The 26,361-nt window shown below is 41.7% G+C and overlaps 1 protein-coding gene across 2 annotated transcripts in view; it reads left to right on the top strand.

The window, feature by feature from the left end:
• The window catches only part of LOC127576251 (Krueppel-like factor 5), a 52,046-nt gene that overhangs the window by 5,259 nt on the left and 20,426 nt on the right, over positions 1-26,361 (top strand). For both annotated transcript variants that reach the window (XM_052026715.1, XM_052026716.1), the window contains exons 2-3: positions 8,097-8,964; positions 17,774-17,833. In XM_052026715.1, coding sequence (XP_051882675.1) covers positions 8,097-8,964; positions 17,774-17,833 — 928 coding nt within the window. The remainder of the gene's footprint in view (positions 1-8,096; positions 8,965-17,773; positions 17,834-26,361) is intronic.

The following is a 26,361-nucleotide window of genomic DNA, read 5'->3' as shown; positions in this document are numbered from 1 at the left end:
ATTTCCAATGCAATGGTAAAGGAGGAATTAGTGGGAGCACTGCATAAATTGATAGCATGGAGTCATTAGAAGAATTAGATAAGTGACCAGAACCAGATGGGATACATCCAAGGATTTTGATGGTAGTATGGCAGGAAATCGTGAGGGTGTTGACCATAATCTTCCAGTGCTCTGGGGTTACAAGGGTGCTGGCAGAGCACTGGAGAGTAGAAAACGTTATTGTTCAAAAAATGGTGTATGGATAAGTCCACTAACTACAGGGCAGTAAATTTAACTCCTGTGGTGGGACAGCTTTTAGAAGCACTTATCCAGGATATGATTAATAGTCACTTGAGGGAAATGGATTAATTAAGGCAAATGAGCATAGAATTATTGAGGGCATGTTGTGTTTAACTGATTTGATGGAAACCTTTGTGGAGATACGGAGAGAGTTGATGAGGCTAATGTAGCTGAAGTCTCCTACATGAACTTCCAGAAAGGTTTTGATAGGATGCCACATAACTGAATTATCAGCGAAATTGAAGCACGTGTCATAACAGGAACATTGACAGCATGAGTGCAAAGTTGGCTTAGTCAATAGATGAATGTGGTGAATAGTTGTTTCTTGGACAGGAAGAAGGTGAATCATGGCATTGTCTAGGGATTGGTGTAGGAGGCATTGCTTTCATTGATCAGCAGGTTGAGATACTCGAGTAATAAGGCATTCACAGTGCTGAGCTTCATTAACAGAGGCATAGAGGAAAAAGGTTCAGCTCAACTAATGGGAGTTGAGCTGAACCTTTATGAAACATTGGTCTGGGCTCCAATGAATATTGTATTGGTCTTGGTCTCCAGATTATGCAAAAGATATGAAGACATTCAAGAGGGTCCAGAAATAACTTATGGGACTTTCCTGGGATGAGAGATTACGAGGATAGGCTTAGAGAGATTGGGACTGTTTTCTATGGAGGAGACAAGGTTGAGGGAAGATTTGCTACAAGTCCATGAAGTAACAGGGCTGGGCACACTGGGCAGTAGGAGGCTGCTCTGTTTTATGGAGGGATCAAGGACTAGAGATCACAGGTACAAAATAAAGGGGAAGGGAACTAAGAGTGACATGAGGGGAAACCTTTATGCACAGCATTGTTGAAATCTAGAATGCACTGCCTGAAGATGTGCTGGAGGCAGGTTTCATGTGGCCTTCAGAAGGGAATTGGATAAATATACGGTGGGGGAAAATTTGCAAGGTTATGGAGAAGGGACTATGGATGAAGCTAGTGAGTTGCTCTTGTAGAGAGGCAGTGCTTTAAATTATAGTCATAGAACAATACAGCACAGAAACAGCCCTTGAGCCCAACTCATCCATGCCGACCAAGCTGTCCATCTAAGCTAGCCCCATTTGCCTGCATTTGACCCATATCCCTCTAAACATTTCCTATTTATGTACCTGTCCAAATGCCTTTTAAATCTTGTTATTGTACACTTCCTCTGACAGCTCTTTCCATATACGCACCACTCTCTGAGTGAAGAAGTTGCTCTTTGGGCTGCTTTTAAATCTTTCCCTTCTCACTGTAAACCCGTGCCCTCTAGTTTCTGATACCCTTTCTCTGGGAAAAAGAATGTGTGCACTCACCCTAGCTATAGCCCTCATGATCTTATACAGTCATGATGGACCAAATGCTGCCTCCTGTGCTATAAAAGATCCATGATTGTATGGTTCAATTCTGTATCCACTTCTTACTACAACTTGCCGCATAGCTGGTGTAAATCAACTGTTTGTGCTTCTAATTAGCTGCACCATATCCCCAATTTTTTTACTTCTGTTCTTATCCCTACTGTCCAATCTCTGATAACTCGTTCATCCATCTTGTGGCCATTTTGTCCATCTCCTGCACTTCCCATGCTAACGCCTTGTTTTCTTTTTGTTCCTCAACCTTTTCAACATGACTGGACGCAGTTGCAGTGATGCGTCCCATCCTCCTTTCAATGGTAATTTCTTCCCAAAGCCAAAGTTGAGTTTATCACCATATGCACAAGTACATGTGTGCACAGGTGCAATGAAGAGCTTGCTTGCAGCAGCATCACAGGCACGTAGCATCATATAAGCAGCATTCACAAGAAAAACACAAATTAAACATAAATTGTACACAATTTTTACAAGAAAGGACACAATCAGAACTAAGAAAAACACTAAGTCTATTTTAGTGCAAAGTGATCATGGTCATAATGTTGCTAAACTGTAGTGATTAAGGTTTTCTCAGTTGGTTCAAGAACCATATGGTTGAAGGGAAGTAACTTCTTGAACCTAGTGGTGTAAGATTTCAGGCTCTGTACCACCTGCCTGATAGTAACTTCAAGAAGATGGCATGGCCCAGATGGTGGGGATCTTTGATGATGAATGATTCCTTCTTGAGGCAGCACCTCCTGTAGATACTACCAATGGTGGGGAGGGATGTGCCCTTGGTGTATTGGGCAGAGTCCACGACCCTCTGCGGCTTCTTACGTTCCTGCACATTCAAATTGCCGTCCCAGACCATGGTGCAACCAGTCAGGATACTTTCAACAGTACATCTCTGGAACTTCGTTAGAGTGTTCGGTGACTAGCCGAACTTCCTTGACCTCCTAGGAAAGTAAAGATGCTGGCGTGCCTTCCTTGTGATTGCATCTATGTGTAGGGCCCAGGACAGGTCATCTGATATGTTAATGCCAAGGAATTATTGCTCTATCTTAGTTTTCACTTTCCCCAGTATCAGGCCCCGCATTGAGCATTAAATCTGTGGTGTGGTTTGACCTAGATAATCTTGCAATTGCACTGTATTCCAGGAAAAGCAACTTTCAAATGCATAATGCCTGAAAAGAGGCAGAGTTACGGAATAGGCATCAGTTCTCCATTACAAACTTGTGCAGCAGTTCTTCCAGTTTACATAATTTTTGTCAGTTCCTCAAACTCTGGAATGAAAAATTGAAAAATCGGTAGTGAAAGGGTCATAAATGCTCAGATTGTGAATTGGAATGACCTATGATAGTGGAAGTGTGTGTGTGTGTGTGTGTGTGTGTGTGTGCGCGCGCGTGCGTGCACATGTGCATGTGTGTGTGGTGTGATGTGTGTGTGTGTGTGTGTGTGTGTGTGTGTTTGGGACAGAGATGTGTTAGGAAAGAAGAGGAAAGGAGTTTAAAAGCGCAATACATTTAAAGGTTTTCCTAACATTTGATATCTTACATGTAATTGCAGAGGGAAACCAGCCAGTCTTGGCATTCATATGTCCTCATTCCACGGTCCCCGAAGGGAACATTACAAAGTTAATTAACAGGCCAGAATACTCTCAATTTATCTTGTGTTCTTTGTGCATAACCTGCACTGGCACTTTCACTTCCAGCTTTTCTAAGAATATTTAAGTGCATCCTGGGAAAAAAAAATCAAGGAATTTGGAGAAAAAAATCCGGAATTGAATTTTTATGGCACCTCTACAGTTTCTCAAGCACTTCACAGCAGCTTAAACAAATAAAATTTGCCCGCAATCCACACGTATCAGTAGGACAGGGATCCAAAAGCTTGGTTGGTACCTTTCAGAGGATCCAAATGGTGAAGCAGAGGGTCAGGAGCAGTGCTAGAACTTAGCGCTAACAATAATGTGCAAGAGGCTATACTTAGAGATTTTGGAAGTCCATAAGGTTGGAAGAGGTGGACAATGGAAGGATTTGAGTGATTGAAGCATGTTTTAAATTCTCATGCCACTAACTCATTACTACTCTCAACAATACCATGGTTCCTGGGACCAAGCCTTGGATCCAACTTGAAGCTCTGTCGACATAAACAAATGCTGGCCAAGTAAATGATCGGATGGAAGTCTAAGTTTCAGCAATTGGTTTGTCTTTGGAACAAGAAATATGAAAAAAACAAAGTATAGATTATATACCAATGCTTTAAAACTGTGTGGGAGGAAGGATTAGGGCAGGTAAACTCAGGTTTTGAGTTTCCTAGAATGATTAGTTGAAGAGGCTGTTTATTGAGTCATAATCTCTATAGCCTAAGATGAAGAGAACAGGAAGAATGAACCACAGTATGAGAGCTGGTTCCAGCAGGTTTGACAAATGATGGTAGTCAAGAAAGATTATGATCAAGAAGCGAATTAGAGGCTTGGTGTGACAGGATTGCCATCAAGAAATTAACCTTTTCTTATGCAGGAGTGCGTAAGAGCATTTCCAGACAACAACGTTTTCAAAGTCTTGAGCTACTTTTATGCTATTGACTTAAATCTGCTTCTGGGACCTAATTTCTGGCATTGATGGGTCAAACTGGTTTAACAGCAGACTCGGAGACCCAGTTAAAGTGTATGTCTCACTGCATGGTGGAGAACTGATTTATAAACGCCAGCAGCTGGCTTTTGAATCTGAATAAAGATGCACACATAGGGATTAGGATGAGGACCAGACTGCTCAGATCCTCGAGCCTGTTTGGCATTTAAGAACATCCTTGTAGGAAAGTGATACAAGCTGAGGGGAAGAATGAAACTGAAGTTTAACCATAATAGATGTGAGATTTCAGTTGAGATGAGAGATGGAATGAGTGATTAAGACTGTTGACCAATGAAACACTGAGATGATGGCTGTTGGTTAGACTTTGTACATCATGATGTCACTATGCCCCAAAATAGATTATCAGGGATAAAATTAATTTTGTTTGCTGTGAATTAAGTGGAATATCTTTCACCTGCCTCAATTACTGTTGGAATTCCATATGCGATATGTCAGGAATAAACACTGCTGCTGATTGATTCTTCTGTGACTAACAGGTTTTGTTAAAGGTCGTTCACACAATTGCGTGAAAAAATGATTGGCCAATGACTTAGCAAAGGCAAAGGGGAGAAACTAATCAGAGTGGCTCAGTGATAATGGAGTGTACTGAAGCAATGGGTTTATAAATGGCACCCGTCTGTTTGCCCACTTTGCTCTTCTAGCTGCCTTCTCTGACTAGTGTTGCACTCCATTCAAGCTTAAACAAGCAAGTTTACTGATCCTCAGATATTTTCTGAGGATGAGCATACACTGAATGATTTTCACCATTACATCTCATTCTTTTTCACAAATGCAACAGTTGTTGAATGGGAGAAACGTTCATTAGGGAAAATGTGCCTGTTAAGTACACAACTTGTGTTTATGCAGTGTTAGTAATTAACGGTGTGCATGCAGTGTTATGCAGGAGCTCCAGTTGCATCAGTATGTTGATCACACCTGTTACATATGTGCTATTAATAATTAAACAGTGAATAGGGGTTGTCCCACAAGTTAACACATCCACACAGAACTAATTTAAAAACCAAATTGTCTAGAAATCTCAATTTGCAATGAAATATCTGCATAATACTGAACTGGTAATATTACAGATGATTAATGATTGTGACATTATAGCAGATTAAAATGGATATGAGTTTATCCAAATGATTATAATGTGGTTCTTTAAGCTATTAGCCTCATTTCCAGGGCCAGAGATCTGCTACCCAACTTTCAATTAGCCCCACTCCCTGGTGTGCAATGAGCTGATGCCTCATGAACAGCTTGACTTGCCTTGCCTTTTACAGACAGTGTTTCACAAATACACTGCAGCAATTTTTGTTTGCATTAATGAGAAATTTTTCCAGCATATGACACAGAATTCTGCATTACTAAAACCTCTGTAGTTAAACCTATGTGATTTGCATAATAAAGTTCTGTATGAGGTTAACCATAGTCTAAATATTAGATTCTCCTGCTGTTATGCATGCATTTTATGTTTTTTTGTGCTAGTTATTCTTGGATGAAAGATGTGGGTAAACCTGAACTCTCTGTAGTTGCTGAACATAATGAAACCCTGAAGTTACAAACTGTTTTCAATTTTTTTTAGTGTATTGAGTTAAGAAAAATGATCATGCTATCGTACATTTGCTTACCTTGCAATCTAATAAGTTGTCCATTAATCTTGCAAAAGGACAGTAACAAAGCCTGCAGAAAATCTTGTGAGTGTAGGAGTGGTTGATGATTTAATTTAAACATGGCATAATTGTGGTTTTGATTTCCTAATATCATCTGTAAGATAATTTAACAATTTTGAATTTAGTCAAGTTCCGATGAAGGGTCATTGACCTGAAACATTAACTTTGTTTCTCTCTACTCAGATGCTGCCTGACCTGTTGAGTATTTCTAGAATTTTGTACTTTTATTTCCGATTTCCTTTGTCTGCACTATTTGATTTTGAATTTTGTCAAAATTGGAGAAATTGGTTTAATTTTTAAAATTAAACCAATTTCTTCAATTTTGACTAAATTCAAAATGTATATGTCTGTATCTTCCTTTGTCAAACTCACTTTATACACATTCTCTCTGACATTTTTAACTTTGCTCTCTTGGTCTCATTCCAGACATTATAGGTTTTTAAAACAAGAGAGCAAACATCGAGGAAGCCATAATTTTGTTCAAATTTTCAGTTATTTAAACAATAAGAAGAAAGAAGCATGGACAATAAGAGTGCAAGTGACTCTGATTCTAAGATCTAAAATATACTTCTGAAGCTTGTCGTGAAGTTCAGCCAAATGTTCCCTTGTGACCCATAGGTTTCCAAACCATTAGCACATTCATCTTTTTAAGTTATTCTTTCATTGTTTTTGTTCCTGCAACTGTATCAGCTTCATTAAATATTAACTTTTATATGCAGTAACATTTAAAATTCAGTTCATTGCATACTTAAATATCTGCACCTGGAGAGATAAACTTTATTCTCCAATCAGAATTGTTTGCTGAAGTTGACATTAGACCCACTTTATCTCAGCTGTACTTTACAGGAAAAGGTTAGGGAGGTGAGTAATCTAAACACACTATGTTTTTAAATTTTCTTTTCTGTTAATTAGTCTTTGAGAAATTGTATGTGTAAATTAAGATGAACAGATAGATCAAGTTTAAACTTTTTCCACACAGAATTTCCTGTTACTTTTTATATAACATTTCAACATAGTTGAAAAAAGGTGAACTATGTATTTCATAAATTGATCAGGAGAGGAAATTATCTGGGGTTATTAATGCTAAATGTGCACTAGAGTGTTGGCCACAGGTTGTAACCACTTCTCCAATAGAATAGCGATGGTAATTCAGCTTGAACGACCAAAGAATAATTCCTCTCCCATTGTGTCTCAGTAAGTCCTTATCATATAAAAGCTATTTTTAAGTTTCACCAAGAAATTCCAAGAACTGTTTTGAAAATTCAGGTGTATTCACGTTCAGGTGTATCAGAGATCTACAGTGCAGCCTTCAGATTTCTAATGATGCTGCAATTTCAAACAAATGTTATTTGTAAATGGTGACGTGATGCCTTTGTAAATTTGCATTGTGCCTTGTTTTTGGAGAATAATATCATTTTCACCAATTCCACATTTAAGAATCAATATTAAAGCATCAATTGTCATTCTTCAGATCCTAACGTACAAAATTTTGTTACTTGTTATTGAAAATAGTGTTTGTATAGGGTAGGGTGTTTTCCTTAAAGTCTGCTTTTATTTTGCAAACAGGATCAAACGTACTTGAAGTCATTCACTTGAGGTCTTAATGGGTTGAAATGTTGATGGGAGTTGAAGTTTAAGGGACGCATCCTGTCAACATATACAGAGCACATTTGATTATATCAAACTACACCTGCTTTGCAGGAATTGTTTCCTTTTAGTTTGAAGGGATTTGCATTTGGGAATATCACGGGTTATTTCATTGATGGGTGTTTCCAGATCCAAAATCATCCATTATAAATGCACATCACACTCCAGCAGCAGCTAACCCAGAAGGTTAAGGGCAGCAGACTTTTTCTCAATTCTCATGGCATCCTGATTGGGGAAATATATTGCCGTTCCTTCATTATCAGTTGTCCTATGTAGCGGCATTGTTGGAGTATCTTCATCAAGATTGCAACAGTTCAAACACCACTATTTTGACCTTTTTAGAAAGAACCATCAAGTGTTGGCCTGCCCATGCCATGGCTGACAGGAAGTGACATTGACAATTCTTCAGTAAGGCCATGTCGTTCTTGTAAATGTTTTTTTTTATCTCCTCTCTTCTACTTTTTCCATGTATTAATTCGTGCCGTTTACTTTTTCGTACAGACACGGTGTGAGATGGAGAAGTATCTGTCACCCCAGCCGCTGCCTGTGCCCGAGTTGAAGAAGTACAGACGGGACAGTGCCTCAGTGGTGGATGAGTTCTTCCAGGACGAAAAGCCGTCGCCGTACAGTGTCAATATCAACGTGATCCTGCCCGACGTCACTTACCTGCGCACTGGTCTTTATAAACCACAAAGGCCATCCATGGCACAGTCCCATTCGGAAGATGTTAATGCTTTTACCCAAGCAGGCAGGACACTTACGACCCAGTCCCTGCCCGAGTTCACCAGCGTGTTTAACACCACACAGCCTACAGATGTCAACGCTGCGTTCATTAAGCAGGAACTGCCCACTCCTGAAATGCAGTTGCCTGCGTCCCCTCAACAAGGTCAGCTGTATCAGCTACTGAGTTCCCCAGACTTGGTGAGCATCCCAGGCAATGCTCCTCATACACAAAGTAACGCACCATGTATGGGCAACCTTACCAATGCTTCAGTAGCATCCGGCATGACTGGCATGAACACCCTTGCCACTGGGCATCCTCAGACGGTAGTGAAACACTTCCATTCTATCTCGGCCGGTAGCTTTGCCATGGCAACTCAGTTCTTCCAACAGCAGCCCACGTACCTGCCCCCATCACCTCCAAATTCCGAGCCCGGGAGCCCCGACAGGCAACCAGAACTGTTGCAAACCATGACGCCACCTCCGTCGTACGCCGCTTCCATTGCCTGCAAGTTGGGGTCATCCACTCCAACCCACGGCCTCCCAGCCAACTTGCAAGTCACGCAACAGAACGTCTCGCCAGTTAAATTCAACCGGAGAAATAATCCGGAGCTCGAGAAGAGAAGGATTCATCACTGTGACTTTCCAGGTATGTTCACTGTGTCAAAAACGGATGACTTGTGAGACATAATTATGAGAATTACATTTTTCTGTCTTTATTTCCTTCTATTCAACTTCATTGCACTCTATCGGCATGCCAGTTCTACCCCCTCCTTTATTTGTCTGAATTTGCCTCAAATGTATATTTCCTTTGAGTCTCACCACTGTGAGGTGTTTCAATTTGTGTTATTAAATAAATCTGGATTAAAAAGCTAGTTGTGGTAACCATGAAACTGTTGGTTTGTCATTTAAAAACCCACCCCATTCACGGATATCCTGTGGGAGAGAAAATCTGCCACCTGAGTCACTTTAGCCTCTTTGTGACTCCTGATCTAGCACTGTGGTTGACCCCCAACCATCTTCTGAAATGATTGAACAAAGCACAGTTTGGTGGGCAAATAGGAACCTACAACAACCCTTTCTAACTGTGTCTACATCCTGAGAACGAGTAAGTTATTATTAAACAAAAATGTACTATTAATTTCAACTAGTCTTTTTCCAGGGAAGGAGAACTAGAGGGCATAGTTTTAAGGTGAGAGGAACCTAAGGGGCAACTTCTTCATGCAGAGGATAGTGCGTATATGTAATGAGCTGCCAGAGAAAGTGGTTGAGGCAGGTACAATAACAACACTTAAAAGACATTTGGACAGGTACATGGATAGGAGGGGTTTAGAAGAATATGGGCCAAACACGGGCAAATGGGACCAGCTTGGTGGGCACCATGGTCAATATGGACGATTTGGGCCGAAGGGCCTGTTTCCATGCCGTATTACTCTATGACTCTATTCCTTATGGTGCCAAGAGCCAAATTCTATTTACTCTCTTTGTGAAGAAGCTTCTTCTGAATTCCCTTTTGGATTTGTTATTGACAATCTTAATTAATCCATAATTCTGCTCCGTTCTATGTACCTGCTTCTCTGGGAACCTGGCCAATAATATTGGCCTTTTATTTACGAAAGTAATTTTAAGTTAAAATTTAATAACCAGAACAGAAGAAATTATTGCAATCTGTTTGATGCTTTACTAAATAATATCAGCTTCTAAAAAAGCAGTATTTTAATAAGTCGGACTAATGAATTTTCCTCAAAGGTCTACTTGGTCATTAAAATAATTTGAAAGTAAGGGTAATATGAGTGAATTGGAACCCTTGGGATCTAGGATGGTGTCAGAACATTAGAATCCTTTTCTAAACAGTTTATGTGTTGCACGTTGGTGAGATGTACAGTATATGTACGTATTGACTTAACTGCAGTTTGCATGAATTTGCATTAATAAACTCAATACAGCAGCTTAGCAGTATACCAACCTAACATCAGACACTGATTTGCTTTTTTCCAGCCATAATGCATTAGTCTCTTCATTTCCTTCAAAAACTATTTAAACTCGACGTCTTTCACTACCATTGAGAAAATCTTTCTCTTCAAGCCTGGTCTGTGTGTCCTTCAGTTGCCTGGTTTCAAAACTTCCTGGGACTGGCCTTGTTAAAAAAAAATGCAGCCATTTTATCATACTGAAGAGTCCCTTGGGTCTACATTACTGATGAAAATGGTGCTATTTAGAAACTTCAAACAGCAGTCCATGCACCAGCCCAGCTTATTTCCAAAGTTAGGTACTTTGCACGCTGTACAATTCATGCTGATACGTAAATGAGGGCATTACCCAGTCCTCACGATTTTTAATTGCTTATCTATCTTCCCAGTTTCTGACTTTAGGGACAGCACAGTAGTGTAGCTTGTAGAGATGCTGCCTCACTGTACGAGCATCCCAGGTTCAATCTGGCCCTCCTGTGTATAGTTTACCCATTCTTCCTGAGATCACTTGGGTTTCCTCTGGCTGCTCTGTATTCCTCCCAGTCCCGAAGCCATGCAGGTTGGTAGGTTATCTTTTTCCCATTATTGAGCGATCCAATACCAGAGGGCATGCATTTAAGGTGAGAGGGGGTAGGTTCAGAACAGACGTGAGGGGTACGTTTTTTACTGAGAGAGTGGTGGATGCCTGGAGTGCATTGCCTGATAAGGTGGTGGAGGCATATTCATTGGGGGCATTTAAGAGGGGCTTGGATAAGCACATGAATGAGAGGAGTATGGGCATCCTGTAGGGAGGAGGGATTAGCTATGTCAGCACTTCATTGTGGGCCGAAGGGCCTGTTCTGCGCTGTACTGTTATATGTTCTATTTAGCCACTCTAGATTGACCCTGCTGTGGAGCTGAGTGGTGGAATCCGGGGGAAGTTGATGGGAACTGGGAGGGTTGGGTGGGAAAGAACAAAACAGGATTAATGTAGGATTACAGGTCCTCCCCAGGTTACCAGCGCAGCATTTACGGACACCCCGTGTATATGAAAGTGCGTTTGGGAGACTGGCAGGACAGATTTGCTGGCAACTATGGGGCTGCAGACATCTTCTGCCGTGTGGGAACGGAACAGGGCAGTTCCACGTGCCTTCTCTCCCCATCCCAAGGTGCAACAACTGGGGGCTGAGTCGAGCTGAGCAGAGCCGGGAGCACCAAGCAGACTCACTCACCGAGTCAGTGAGGCCGGCTGGCGGCCGCTGTTCCCGTGCCTGCTCACTCTCCCGTCATGGTTCTGTGACCCTCTCCCACACACTGTTTCTGTTCATTTCCGACTTACAAACAGTTCAGGTTCTGAACCATTCTCAGGAACAGAACCCTGTTGTTCCCTGGGAACTGCCTGTAGTGTGACGGGATGTTTAAGGTCCGTGTGAACTTGGTGGCTCTATGTCTTTGACTCTACATTGGGTGGGATTTGATGGAATTTGCTGTGGTTGTTGGTACAGCCTGCATTACTTTTTCCAATTGGCAATGTTGTCACAAATGTTTTGATGATGTGTTTCTGGTAGGTAGTGTAGTGGTTAGTGTAACGCTTTACAGTGCCAGCGACCCGGGTTCAATTCCCCCCGCTGTCTGTAAGGAGTTTGTACGTTCTCCCCGTGTCTGTGTGGATTTCCTCCGGGTGCTCTGGTTTCCTCCCACATTCCAAAAGACTTACGGGTTAGGAGCTGTGGGCACACTATGTTGGTGCGGAAGAGTGGTGACACTTACGGGCTGCCCCCTGCACATTCTCAGTAACGCAAAAAGATGCATTTCACTCTGTGTTTCGATGTATATGTGACTAATAAATAAATAAATATCTGGTAAAGAGATATTTGATTTTCTTAGTGCTTGGAGGTGTCACCTTGGTGGCAGGAGATAGAAAGTGAATGAGTAAATGTTCTGCTGTCAGGTAAGCTAAGAAGGCAGAGACAAACAGCCCAGAGTTGTTAAAGCCGGTTTTCCTCTTGGAATCTTTCAAGATTTCTATCCAGAGAGGATGAAGGAAGAAGCAAGACATCAATTTGTGTTTGTCTCTGCCTTGAACAGTGCCTGTACTTTAATTCCTATTACTGTTGGGGTGAAGGATCTGCCCTCTCCTGGAAACCCCAGCATGATTATATTTACAACCTTCTGATTCCTTCACCCACCATCCCAGCGGAGTCATCCACTCTGTCTCGGACTCATTGATGAAGACTCCTATTGGGTCACCTCTCTGTCTTAAAGCAAACACTTCCTTTGGTAAGATTCCTCCAGAATTTATCTGATTTAAATCGATTGAAATATTCAGGAATTTTTTTACCTTCATATGTTTTTGCAGGATATTAACTTGGCTGTCAAGGCCAGCATGTATTGCTCATCAATAATTACCCTTAAAATTATAGATAGTCACCACCTTGAAGCCCTACCTTCCTTGTTGTGAAGGTTCTCCCACAGTGTTGTTGCGTAAAGAGTTCCAGCATTTCAGAACAGTTTGCATTTCCAAGTCAGGATGCTATGTGACTTGGAGGGAAGCCAGCAGGTGGTGTTCCTGAGTGCCTGCTACCCCTTGCCCATCTTGGTGGTAGAAGTTTTGGTAGGTGCTGTTGGAGTAGTCCAGATGAGCACCTGGGTGCATTTTTGAAGGTGGTAGACACTGCATCCACTTAGCACCTGCTGTGGAGCGAATGAACATTTAGAGTGATGGTGTGCCAATCATCAGCTTCTTGAGAGTTGTTGAGGCATCACTTAGAAAGTAAGTGGAAGGTCCTTGGTGATGAATGTGAGAGAGTTGTTGTGGAAAACTGGATATAAGTAGCTTGGACTTCATTTTAGATGGCAAAGCCTCAAGTTAGTTTTGGTGGTTCTTCACAGAAGAGGGATGGTGGCAAGGGACAATGTCCTCTTCATTAATATAGGAACTAGTAGCGAACCTCCGTAGATGGTACTTAGCCTGATTATTTTGTAATAATAAGTCCCCTCAGGATTACAGTCCGTTATAGTTTATTTCACTTGTGTGGCTGGCTTGTCTGGCTATTCAAGTAAAGCAGACTAAATCTATTTTCCTCTCAAGCTCGGTGTAGTAGAACCTTTGCAGTCAAAGTCATACAGCACAGGAACAGGCCTTTTCGCCCTCTTCACTGACTATCAAGCACCCATTTACACTAATCCCGTTTCATTCTCCCCACATTCCCATCAAATCCCTCCAGATTCTACCACTCAGTTACATACTGGAGGCGATTTACAGCAGCCAATTAACGTACCATCATGCAGGTGGTCGGGATGTGGGAGGAAATAGTGAGCACACAAAGGAAACCAAGGGGGGGAGAATCTACCAACTCAGCAGCAGCAGAAATCAACCTTAAACCTGGGTCTCCGGAGCTGTGAGCAATCAGCTCCAATAGCCACACCACTTGATTCCTTCAGGTGGAGGTTTTATTACATTTGATTGTAGCTTCAAAAACGAGTTAATTTAGTGATTTGATTGTAATCCAAACAATGACTTGACCATGCATTGTGGTAAGTTTCAGCAGATTGCTGCCACTTGAGATCGAAATCTGATTCTTCAGGCAAATGGTTTTTATTTAATATTTGACGTGAGAGATGATCAAGATCACAGATCAAATAAATCTGAAGAACATGGGCGAGTCTTTATGGCAGTTTTAAAAGCTTCATGCAGCTAATATTATGATCTCCTTTTCTCCCGTTAACCTAGCAGTGCTGAGGATAGATAGGTACTCATTGTCTCCCTGTCTGCAATCAGCAGCTCAATACAAGACTGAAACTGGTGTTGTGCTTTACACCTATTGAGCCACTGCACCCCTTCTGATGTACACTTATGTTGTTTTGCACACTGACTGACTATATTTAAGAATCAGCATCAGGTTTATTATCACTGACATATCATGAAATTTTTAGCAGCAGTATAATGCAAGACATAGACATAAAAATAAAGAACAGTAATGCAGTTCCAAGTCAGGATGGTTAGAAGAATGTTGAAGTTTTTTCTTACGAGGAAAGGTTGAGCGAGCTAGGGCTTTTCTCTTTGGAGTGACACAGGATGAGAGGCGACTTGGTAGAGGTGTGTAAGATTATGAGGGGCAGAGAAAGAGTGGACAGCCAGCACCTTTTTCCCAGGGCGGCAATGGCCAATACCGGAGGATATCTGTTTAAGGTCAGAGGAGGAAAGTTTAGGGGAGATGTAAGAGGTAGGCTTTTTTACACACAGAGTGGTGGATGCCTGGAACGCACTGCCGGGGGTGGTGCTGGAGGCTGATACAGCAGGTACATTTAAAAGACTCTTAGATAGGCACATGGATATAAGAAAAATGGAGGGTTGTGGGCTGTGTAGGAGGGAGGGGTTAGATTGATCAAGGAGTAGGTGTTTTTATAGATCGGCACAACATTGCAGGCCGAAGGGCCTGTACTGTACCGTTCGATGTTGAATCTTATCACAATGCACATGTCAAGCAATTATCATGATTACAATAAATCATGTTTAACTTCACCAGTTTTTGAAACTGCAGCCAATTTACGTAATGAAATTTCCACCTGCAGCAATCGACTCTATTAATTCTCTGGCAGCTTGAAGAAAATAATGGCTTTGGCCCATTTTCCTTACTCGTCCAAACAAGCAGACCCATAAATACCAGTTTAAGGACATCAATTTTGGTGATTATTTAAAGAATGTATGATTCAGACCATCCCAAGGTAGTGAAGTATAATTACTGTTGCGATGTAGAAATTGTGGGAGCTTGCATATAACAGTTCTTATCATCAGATGATCAGTTTTGGTCATGTTGATTGAAAGATGAGTATTGGAATAAGTTTACTGTTCTGTTTTGAGATAGTGCGATAAGATATATTGCAAAAGCTAAACCCTGGGAAAGTATCTCATCTGAAAGATGCACCTTCAACAAGTGTTGCCTTCCCGCAGTACTGCAGTGAAATGACAACTTACTTTTAGTCACTGGATTCCAACTACATGCACCACTTTACATTTACGTATTCATTTTTCATGATCTGCTGACAAGGCCAGCATTTAATTATGGTTTGCTTGACCATTTCAGAGGGCACAAAGATTTTTATTGGTGGGTTTAGAATGGATCTCTGAAGGAGATTAGTGAACCAGATAGCTTGTTCTGACAGTCCCATAGTTTTGTATCATCAACAACTATTTTTTTAAAATTCCAGATCATTAAGTTTAAATTCCACAGCAGTCATAGTGGAATTTGATCTCTGATCTCTGCATTGCTGGTCCAGGTCTCTGGATTACTAGTAACTTGCACGTATTTTTGTGAATGTTTCATTATAATCAGTTTAGTTATACTTAGCAATATAGCAATCTGGTTCTTTTAACCAGGAAATTTGTTCCCTCACTGGTAGGTTATAATCTGAGATGCAGTGTTGGTGTTCAATTTGTGGCACAAGCCCACCAACGTCATTTTGAATGTTGAGTTTACAAATTGAGGATGAGTATTGTTGGATTGAAGTTCAGAATTGCTTCTTTATCAGACCTAAAACCCCCTGAACCAAATGCAGTAAGAGCTCTAAGATCCACTTTCAGTAATTCTTATCCTGTTCCCCATTTGTCTGCAGTTGAAGCAGGTAAAACAAAATTAGGTACAAATATTGGATACCACCAGCAAGATGGATGTCATTATTGAAAGGCTTGTTAGTGAAATCTAAGGTAGTCTGTTTGCATCTTGAGTAAAATTACTGTTCAGTTATAATAATCAAAAGTGGACCTACCTATGTTGATTATAAATGAATTTCCTCATAACTATTAACCAAAGCTATTTGTGTCAAAATTACCATATTTGAAAATATTTGAATACCATATTTTTTAACTTATGTGGAATGGAAACCTTTTCTGGATTGAAAACCTTTGCAGGTTGTGGGCAAGGCATCACGTTGTGCAGTGCAGCAATTTTATGCACTACCTGAAGGAACTTGATACAAAATGCTATGGGAGGTGTTGCACAATTGTGTGTGTGTGTGTGTGTGTGTGTGTGTGTGTGTGTGTGTGTGTGTGTGTGTGTGTGAGAGACCTAGCAAATGAGGCTCCTGATATCAACCACTGTGAGTCCTGTTCTGACATGAGTCACGCAAAGTTCACTTGTTCATCAAGATGAGTGGATGCATGGATGAATTGCACCAAAGCACGGCAAAACCAGAGTTGAGGCCAGCTTTACCGTGAGTTAATGGGGACCAGATTGAGCCTGGTTTGTGACTGGGAGTTTGAGGCATCAACTTTCTTGCTGAAAGCTCCTCTAAGGATTTTGCTTCTTGTTAGCACCCAACTTTCTGCTGCCTTGCTTCCTTCCGTACTGCCCGTAGCTCAGCCCCATGACCTTCCCTCTTCCCCACACTTTCCAGGCTTTCCACTGCGCACCTGTACTTTCTCTTTTCCTCTGCTTGCTCTTCATTGCTGAGTAAAGGCCTCTGTTTGCAGTTTTATGCATCAATCCTGCTCTATGGCACTCAACCTCATGCACAATGGTATGTTACGTCTGCAGGTCCTTGGGTCTCATTGAAGCACTTCTTAGCCTACAGTTCACCTGGAGAAACAAAATTTAATTTAGCCTACCCATGGTTTTAGCTGTCAGCTCAGTGGTCACATACTTGCCTCCTGATAATGAGGGTTGTGAATGTAATTATCGTACTGAAAGGGGACCACACTGGTGGAGCTGGCATCTTTCAGTTCTCATTAAATGGTGGACAACACCCCAAAACTACCCCCTCAGAGCCAACTGCCCAATGGAAATCTATGAAGAAGAACATAGGATATCAACATGTATCCCTCAACCAATGCGGTTAATCTAGGTCATATGACCATTATTCCAGTGGTGTTAGGGACATTGTACCTGATGAGAGTGACTACACTTGAAACGTATTTTTACTAGCTCTAAAGAGCTTTGGGATTTCCTATATAAATGGGGGCTGGATTTCCCCACTGTAATCAGTACTGGAAGTCTAGAATGGGCTATTTAAGTGCAGAATTAAATAAAGAAAATGCTGGAAATGGGTCAGGCACTATCTGTGGAAAGAAAAATCGGAGTGAAGGTTTCAGATCAGAGACCTTTTGTCAAAACCAGATCTGCTGTTCTTTTTGGATTTCTATTTAAAAGAAAGTCGGTTCTTTTGTCCTTTGCACTCTGCCTTGGAAAATAAATGCATAAGTAACTTCTTCCTCTCCCACTTGGTTATGTGTTAGAGTTTGTCATAATACTCTGCAATGTCTTACTCTGTAGCTGGCCCTGGTGTGATATTTAGCCTGTTAAAGAATAAAGTGCAACACCTGAATCTGTGCAGGTATTTAAACTGTATTGAATTAAGGTGTTTGTGTAACACTGTTGATGAACACTTAATACTACATGTTAAAAGATGACATGTTGTTTATAAAATTATGATCCACTAGCATTTTAAAATGTGCTATCCTGTTTTTAGATCAAACATGCATTTAACCATCTGACTCTGTTTTGTTTTAAGGTTGCTCTAAAGTGTACACCAAAAGTTCACACTTAAAAGCACACCTGAGAACTCACACTGGTAAGAACTATTTTTAAAAGAATTGTTATTTGTGTTTAAAGTAGAGAAGATTGACAAGTCTAAGCATACTATTTTGATTTGTTTGCCATGATGTGCAAGTGTAGAACTAATACATACAATTGCAACGTAGGAAATTCAAAAATAGTAGTGGAAATGTTTTGCTATGGTCCAGTTAAACTGGTTTATAATTGTTGAGGCAGCATTTCACTTTGTTTTCATATGAACCATGTCACTTGCTAGTGAAATCCAATATAATTACAATAAGAAGAAATCTTTAAAGTTGTGGTTGTGTGAGCCCATCATATTTATGTTTCTAATAATTTTATTGTGTTGAGTTTGGGAGCTATAGAGTGCTGGTAGAAGAAGTGAAGAAACTGTATTAAGAACAAATGAGAAACCCTGGTTCAACTTGCAGTAGAAAGCAGCTTTTTTTTTACTGTGTCTTCATGTATTACTTAAACAGGATTTAATATCTAGCAATGCTGGAATATTAATACTGAGGAAGGAGTGGAAGCACTGAAAATAGCACTAGGGGGTGTCTACATGATTCATGAGAAATGTGTTTGAACTGTTAGTACTTTTTTTTCGCAAGTACAGGTGGTGCTTGGAAACTATTAAAGATGAGGGACTTGCTGACAGATTCAATTTTAACCAAAAGAAAAGTTTATACAATTCTCACGTCCCCATGAAAGTTTTAGTACGGGTGGTCGAGGAGTTTGAGATGTTCTCATCATTGCTGATCAGAATGGCTCGATTTCTCCATTTCTCTGATCCAGCAGGGATGTGGCAAAATGAGTTGTAGGGAAGCTTGGCAGGTTTTAACTGCTGGGGCCTGTAAAACTGCCACTTGTGAACTTCCTAACCAGGAATAGTTGCTTTTGTATGTTTAGTACACAAGAACGCCATTTGGCTAAATCGGTTCAAGTTTCCTTACAACATAGGAGGCCATCTGGCCCATCAGGTCTATGCCAGCTGTCAGAACAATCACATTCCCCACTTGCTTTTCCTGTGACTTATTCTCTCTCACGTGCTCATTAAGTTCTCCATGAGTCTCCGCTAGGGGCAGTTTACAATTAACCTACCAATCAGCAGATGTTTGGGAGCACCTGGGGCAAACCTATTTTCAGAGCATTCAAACTCCACACTGGTGGATCCAGAGGACAGGACCAGGGTCACTGGTGCTGTGAGGCAGCAGCACTACAACTATGCCACCAGGGTTGTCTTCATGTTGGTAGTGGACCTCTACCCATTCTATTTGCTGCGTCTTATTCCATCAACATTATCCTTTCTCCCTTACGTTCATACCTTGTTTCTCCATGATCATACGGCACAGCAAGTAGAGCTGCTGCCTCACAGCTCTTGTGACACCGGTTCAATCCTGACCTCTGGTGCTGTCGGTGGAGACTTTGCACATTCTCCCTGTGACCCAAAGTGTTTGCCTCTTCACTCCGGTTTTCTCCCTGGTCCCAAAGATGTGTGGGCTATTAGGTAAATTGGCCACTGTAAATTGCCTCCAGTGTGGGTGACTACTGGAAGGATTTGGAGGGTGTAAAAGGGCAGGTGAGAGAGAATAGGCTAGAGGGGAGAGCTAGCATAGATTTGATAGGCCAAATGGCCTCCTATGTTCTAAGAAAATAAGATTCTCTACTATTATCTCACCTGCTGCATGGTAATGAATTTTGCATTTGTTGTCATCTGGGGCTCACTTGAAGCACTGAGGGTTTTAGGTTTGAGGTCCATCCCAGAAACCTGAGTGGAAAAATCTCAGCTGGCACACCATTGCGGTATGCCTGCACTGTTTCAAACTCGAGGTGCCATCTTCCAGAGAAAACATTAAGCCAAGGTCTGCCCTCAGATGGATGTGAAAGCTTCCATGTCACTACTTTGCGGAAGAGCAATGGACCTGTCTCTTGTGACTTGGCCAATATTTATCCTTCAATCAACGTTACTGAAAGGGACCATCTGATAATTATCTCAGCTGTTTGTGGCCACATTTCAGCAGTGACAAAGTGCTTGACTGGCGATTATAAGGCTTTGGACTTTTCTGAAATGGGTGTGTAGGGCATTATGTTAATGAAAGTCTTTTGTTTCTAATTCCCATCAGTTTCTGAACACAGAGATTTCTCCTGCATTCCAATCTTACTACCTATCTTGTATTCATGATGTCAGTTGTGTTCTTTCTAAAATTGTAACCGTATTGTCAATGACTTTATCAAACCCCTTCATAATATTGGAGACCTCTATCAGGTCACCTGTCAATCTTATCCTTCCAACAGAAAAGAGTCGCAATGTATTCAATCCTTCTCAATGCCTTGGGATAGTTCCAACTGTTAAAATCGCTAAGTAGGAGGCCACTGTTGGAGATTTCCCCCAAGTCGTGCCAATTGCCAGCCAGAGCTAAATCACAGCAGAGGGAGGAACTTATTCTGATCCACACACATCTGGGCAAGTTGCGTGATAACCTGTCAGTAACAGAGTCAAGATTTTGCCTGAGTGGAAAGCTATCATCATTGACTACAACTGCCGCGTTCCCCTCCCCCCCAACCTCCCCATTACAAATCATTCCTTGAGTTAAAATGCCTGCATGGTCACTGAAAACCAATCTTCACCTGGGCGTCATAGGCAGAGGTGGATTTTGATTGACACCGGTGCAGTTAGTAGAACTGCTGCCTCTCAGCACCAGCGACCCAGTTCAAACCCAACCTCCGGCACTGCTTGTGTGGAGTTTGCACTTTCTCCCTGTGATTGCATGGGTTTCCTCTGGGTGTTCCAGTTTCCTCCCACGTCCAAAAGACGCGTGGGTTGGTTGGTTAATTGGCAACTGTGAATTGCTCCTTGTGTGTAGGTGAGTGGTAAAATCTAGGGGAGGTGGAGTTAATGGGAACATGGAGGTAAATAAAAAGAATAGGATATGTGTGAATGGGTGTTCTAAGGTTGGCATGGACTAAGTGAGTCAAAGAGTCTGTGCTATATGATTCTATGACCCGGACTGGAGCAGGAAAGGACTTGGTTACCAAAAGGAGAGTGAACATTGAGCTCACTGTTCACTTGTTCGATAACAGATTGAAGGGTATTGATGCTGTGTTGGGCAGAGAGTTTTACAATCTGCAAGAGTCCCCTCTCCCATTGACTGCAATAGCCCAAACTGGCAAAAATTTCATTATCTCAACCATTTTGAGGCAGTTTGCTGCAGTACACAGTATTTGTCACATGCTCATCTGCAGATAGAGATTGGTCTACTTGCTTCTGGTCAATTATTTCAGCTCAAGCAGAATGTGACCGTCCCAGTCTATTGAAGCTAAACCTGAACTCTGTTTGCAAATTCAAATTTTACCACTCCATCTTAACCTTTGGTGCAAATCAGATTGGCTAAGATGACCTGCCTCTAGTTGCCCCTGTACCCACGACTATTTACATACAGTTTTAGGAGTCAATATACCAAAAGACATAGGGGTACAAATATATAACTGGAATAAATGGCTATGTCATTAAGGAGCAGCAATCTCAACAGAGTGAATGACTGGTGAAAGTCATTTTTTGTACTCACAATGAAGGATTTGAAACCAAAATCAAAAAACTGGAGATGCCTGAAAATTTGAAACCAAAACAGAAAATGTCAGAAATAACAGCATCTGGAGTGAGAGAGGAGAGAGACAGGGAAAGACGGACGCGCACACAGAATTAACAATGAACGTTGTTAACGTTGGGTCAATGAATATTCATGAAAACTGGGAAAAGTTAGAAAGAAGTTTAAAGCTACAACAAACGAGGTGGGCCAAAGGAGAAGTCTGTGATAGGGTAGAGAGCAGGAGAGAGTGAGTGACACAACTTCAAATAACCACCAGTTTGTTTGTCATGAGTCATGTTCTTCTGTGAACCTTTTTAATAGAGTCATATTGCATGGAAACAGGCTCGTTGATCCACTGAGTCCATGACGACCATCAAGCAACCAGCTGCACTGATCCCATTTTATTCTCCCCACATTTCCATGCGCTCCCCCCTACGTACTACCACTCAACTACACACCAGGCGGAACTTACAGCGGCCAATTAACCTACCGACTCCCATGTCTTTGGGATCTGGGAAGAAACCGGAGCACCCAAGGAAGCCCATACGTTCATGGGGAAAACGTGCGAACACCGCACAGACAGCACCCAATTTCAGGATCAAACCTGGGCCACTGGAGCGGTGAGGCAGCAGCTCTACCAGCTGTACAACAGTGCCACCAACAATGTTCAATACATTTTACCCTTGAGTTTACATTGGCTTACTGATGCAAAGTCTGACGTTAAAAGATAATGTGCAGACTAATGGGTACAAATGACTTTTAAATTGATTTGTGAACTATAGATTAGATATTTTTTACTTAATGAAATACTTTAATGGTGATCTTACATACTGCTGCTGTTGACAAATTTCCCTGCCTTGTGTGCAGCTGACATGGGGCTCAAACACATGATTTAATGATCAATCTGTACATTTGGGAAGTTTGCCTTGTGCATGTTCCAAGGAAAGAAGTAAGGAACAATATAAAGTAGAACAAACGTGAAACAAATAAAGAAGATATACAGAATAAAAATTCTTCTGAAAGCAGATGTTGAGAATTTGTTCTTGTAAAAACTGGATCGTGCCAACTCAAGAGCTCTTCAGCACCTCAAAGATTTTGAAAGATTGGGGACTGGAGAGCTGTGGGGCATTGGCATAGAAGAGGAGGTGAGTCCAGGGGCAGATCAGCTGTGAACAGAAGGCCAGGCTTGAGGACCCAAGTTGTCCACTCCTTCCCCGATTTTCTTATGTGCTTTTGGAATTGACTCAGGTCAGAACAGAAAACCAATGAAATTGGTAGCTTTGGTTTATAGCACTGCACAGCTGCTCAACTCCAAATAAAACTCAGTTTGTAAATGTTATCATTATTCGTGAAAAAGTGGAACCCTTAAACCTGGAATTTAAATGTTAAGTTTCATTTCTTCTGTTTCTATATAGTTTCAAGCTTCTTTCGAAGCACGAATTTTAAAAGTGGAATTCGGTAATTTATTTAATTTTATTGGTAGTTTATTTTATTGAAGATGCTCACCCCATATTGGAAAGTAAAGATTCAAATATAAACTTGGTGATTTTAAGTGAATGGATCAATGTGGTATGTTGAATAAGCAACTGGGAAGCATAGCCAGCTGTCTGTATATTTTAAAACCTATAATGTTGCTTTGAAGTGTTGAGTTATATATGGTAAACTCATTTACTTCGGGGCAGATGGACATGTAATTTCAGGTAAATTGGATATTTATCAGTTCTGTAGCCCAGGATTTTGGTGCAGTCCTAAACTCATACACTTAGAGTTTGTACAAAGCCAGTTACTGTCTGTTGGAGCAAAGAGTGATAGGTTGCCTGAGGATTTAATTATTAACCTGTACATGCGTATATAGACAATCGATGAGATCATTTGAAATGTGAGCAAATCTCAGAAGAATTTGATTCTTGTGCAACTGTTTTAACTTTTAACACTGGTACAAATGCACATACTGGCACAGAATGGGCTTGGATTTTGTTTTTATTCGCTATTTTTGTGAACTGTTGTCAAGGTCCAGGACAAGAATGGATATGGACCTGTTGTGCTTGTCTTCGAACTTGTCTGTTCAGCCTGATTCCTCTTTAGTAGAAAGCTCAGCACCAGCTCTGCAAAGTTGCCAGGACTATGTTTGATATTTTCACTGAAATACTGAAAGTAGCCTGTGCTTCTTCGACATCATGAGAAGAAAAACTGCAGCCTCAGTAGGGTGCACGAGAATGACTCCCACAAGGTTGCAATGACCCTTGTGGCTAATGAATTCTTCTGTTATACCTGAGGCTCAAGGTGTTTGGAGTGCGGTGTTTTGGGTGCAGGGGCCTTGTACCCCAGCATTTGGCACTTGGGGGGGTGGGGGGGTGCATAGGGTTGGAAGACTGGCCCCTGGTGGTAGGTTTGAGGTGTTGGAGGTAGTTGGCACTGGCATCCTATCTGGGATGGTGGTGATTGGGAGAGCAAATGACAGGTTGGGAGTGCAACACAGGTCCCAAAATAGACCAGAGATTGGAAGTGTTGGGGCATTTGGTTCAATGTGATGGTGTAAGTCCCCTCCCCATTGCTATGCTGCCTTGGTGTGTCCAATGTTGGGCATCTCTAGAACTTCCCCTGTATAACACTAATGTGGAAATTACAGCAGGGTAGCAAGATGACTGAAACCAGTAAGTGTCCCGTTGAATTTTTGGATTGGTGTGAAGGGAATACCGTCATTGTTGTGGTTCAGATTTCAGTATAATGTTGGGCATAAAGAAAGATGTTATACAAAGACACAAGAGATTCTGCAAATGCTGGAAATCTGGAGCAACGCACACAGAATGCTGGAGGAACTCAGCAGGTCAGGCAGCATCTACGGAGGGAAATAAAGAGTCGATGTTTCCGATCGAGACCCTTCATCAGGACTGGAAAGGGAGAGGGCAGAAGCCAGAATAAGTCAGGGAGGGAGGAGTACATGCAGGTGAGTTCAGGTGATCCAGGTGAGGGGGGGGGGAAGGTAGGAGGGTGGGGGAGGGGGGAGAAGTAACAAGCTGAGATGTGCGCATAGGGGGAGCAGTGAGAGAGGGCCTCACCAAACTCCTTTCGAAGAGAGGAGGAAAACTTCTTCAGGATAAGCATACCTTGAAGATACTTCACAGTGGAGCAGCAAAATGGAGGCACATGTTATGCCATGCATCTTTTTTACTATCATACTTCACTGTTGCAACAGGTAGGCTTTCCCTACCCCCAGCCCCTCTGCTTTCCATTACGTTTTATTTTGCTTTTCCTTTTTAACCTGAATAAGAAAGTTGCTGTTGTGCAAGTTTAAGAGAGTTGCATGGTCCTGTTGGAATCTTAAAGGCATTCATTTGATCTATGGCAATCAGAAAAATGAGGTGGAGGATTTACTCTTCATCTAGAAGTGACTCTGCTCTGAACCTTGCAAAACAGGGGTTCAGATTTTGATTGGCTTTTGTCGGCAGTTTCGAACAGAACCATGGGAGCTCTCAACAAGATGTGCTGGCAAATGTTGGGACGTGCAAACTCAAGGCCTGAATTTATTGACAGAGTGCAACTGTCCATTCCCAATTGTGTTCTCCCACCGGTCTCCGTATTGTCCAATGGTGTAATCGAAGCTTGTGAGATTCCCCTGCGCTCACACTGGAATTTGTTGTTGGATCACACGCCAAGCTCATCAATTTGAATTGGGATTTCAGGGGCTGTGTAGTAGAGGGATTTTTGGTTGGTTTACTGCATTTATTTATCTAAAAGTTTTTAAGCATTGGATTTTTTTATTGTTTATTTCACTTTGAATCTGTAAAGATTACTAAAAATGTCGGATACCCTCAGAATTGTTGGGGAAACCTCAACAGGTGTGATGGATGATAAAGTAGTGGGGAAGGCACTGACAGCTCAGAGGCTTCCAGAGGAGAATGGGTGGCTTGCCTGCTGCCTCACCCACATAACTCAGTTACGTTGTTCAAGGTCCTGCTGCCATTCGCACCCTCACTCCTTCCTCCAGGGCCAATGAGGTCAGCCTTCTGATCTCAGAGAAGGCAGGCTTGAAGGGATAAGGAGAACTGGTAGCAGGAGTCACTCATGGAAGTTTGGACATTCATCATGAAGATATTCACTAACTTGAGATAGAACATAGAAAATAGAACATAGTACAGCACAGGAACAAGCCCTTTGGCCCACGATGTCTGTGCTGAACATGGTGCCAAATTAAACTAAATCTCTTCTGCCTGCACATGATCCATATCCCTCCATCCCCTGCATATTCATGTGTCTGTCTAAAAGCCTCTTAAACACCACTATCATATCTGCTTCCACCACCACCCCTGGCAGCCTGTTCCAGACACCCACTACTCTCTGTGTAAAAAAAAGATAAAACTTGCCCTGCACATCTCCTTTAAACTTACCCCCCTCACCTTAAATGCACATCCTCTAGTAGTTATAGAGATGGTCAGTAACTACCTGAACGTACAAAAGAATTGTATTGATATGGCACCTTACAAGCCCTTTCAGGAACTTCCAAAGCTCTTTACATCTGACAATCCTTTAATTGCCACTGTTGCAATGCAGGCAAGATTACAAAAAAAAGAACAATTTACCACAGCAATGTGACATTGGGCTGTTGATCCATCTATGATAATGTTGATGGAGGGGTAAATGATTACTCGGGAGATTGTTTAACTCCCCTGTTGCTTTCAGGATGCATCTGAGACAGTAGACAGGGTTAAGCATCCCTTCCTGAAGGCAGCATCTGTCAGTCCAGCATCCTTCACAGGACACAGAAATATCCACCGATATCTTCTGTGCTCAAGTGGGACATGATCCCACAGTCAAGCTCAGTAGTGAAAGGGCTGCCAACTAAGGTTTCCAGTTCAAATTTATTGTTGTCATGGGCATACATATACATGGTATAGGAGTTTTACCTTGTTTCACCTTTTACCTTGTACTACCTCAATGCACTGTGTAATGAATTGATCTG

Source organism: Pristis pectinata, chromosome 11 (genome assembly GCF_009764475.1).
Source record: "Pristis pectinata isolate sPriPec2 chromosome 11, sPriPec2.1.pri, whole genome shotgun sequence".
Lineage (NCBI taxonomy): Eukaryota > Metazoa > Chordata > Chondrichthyes > Rhinopristiformes > Pristidae > Pristis > Pristis pectinata.
The sequence above is the reverse complement of the archived record's forward strand: the minus strand, read 5'-3'. Positions and strand labels throughout refer to the sequence as shown.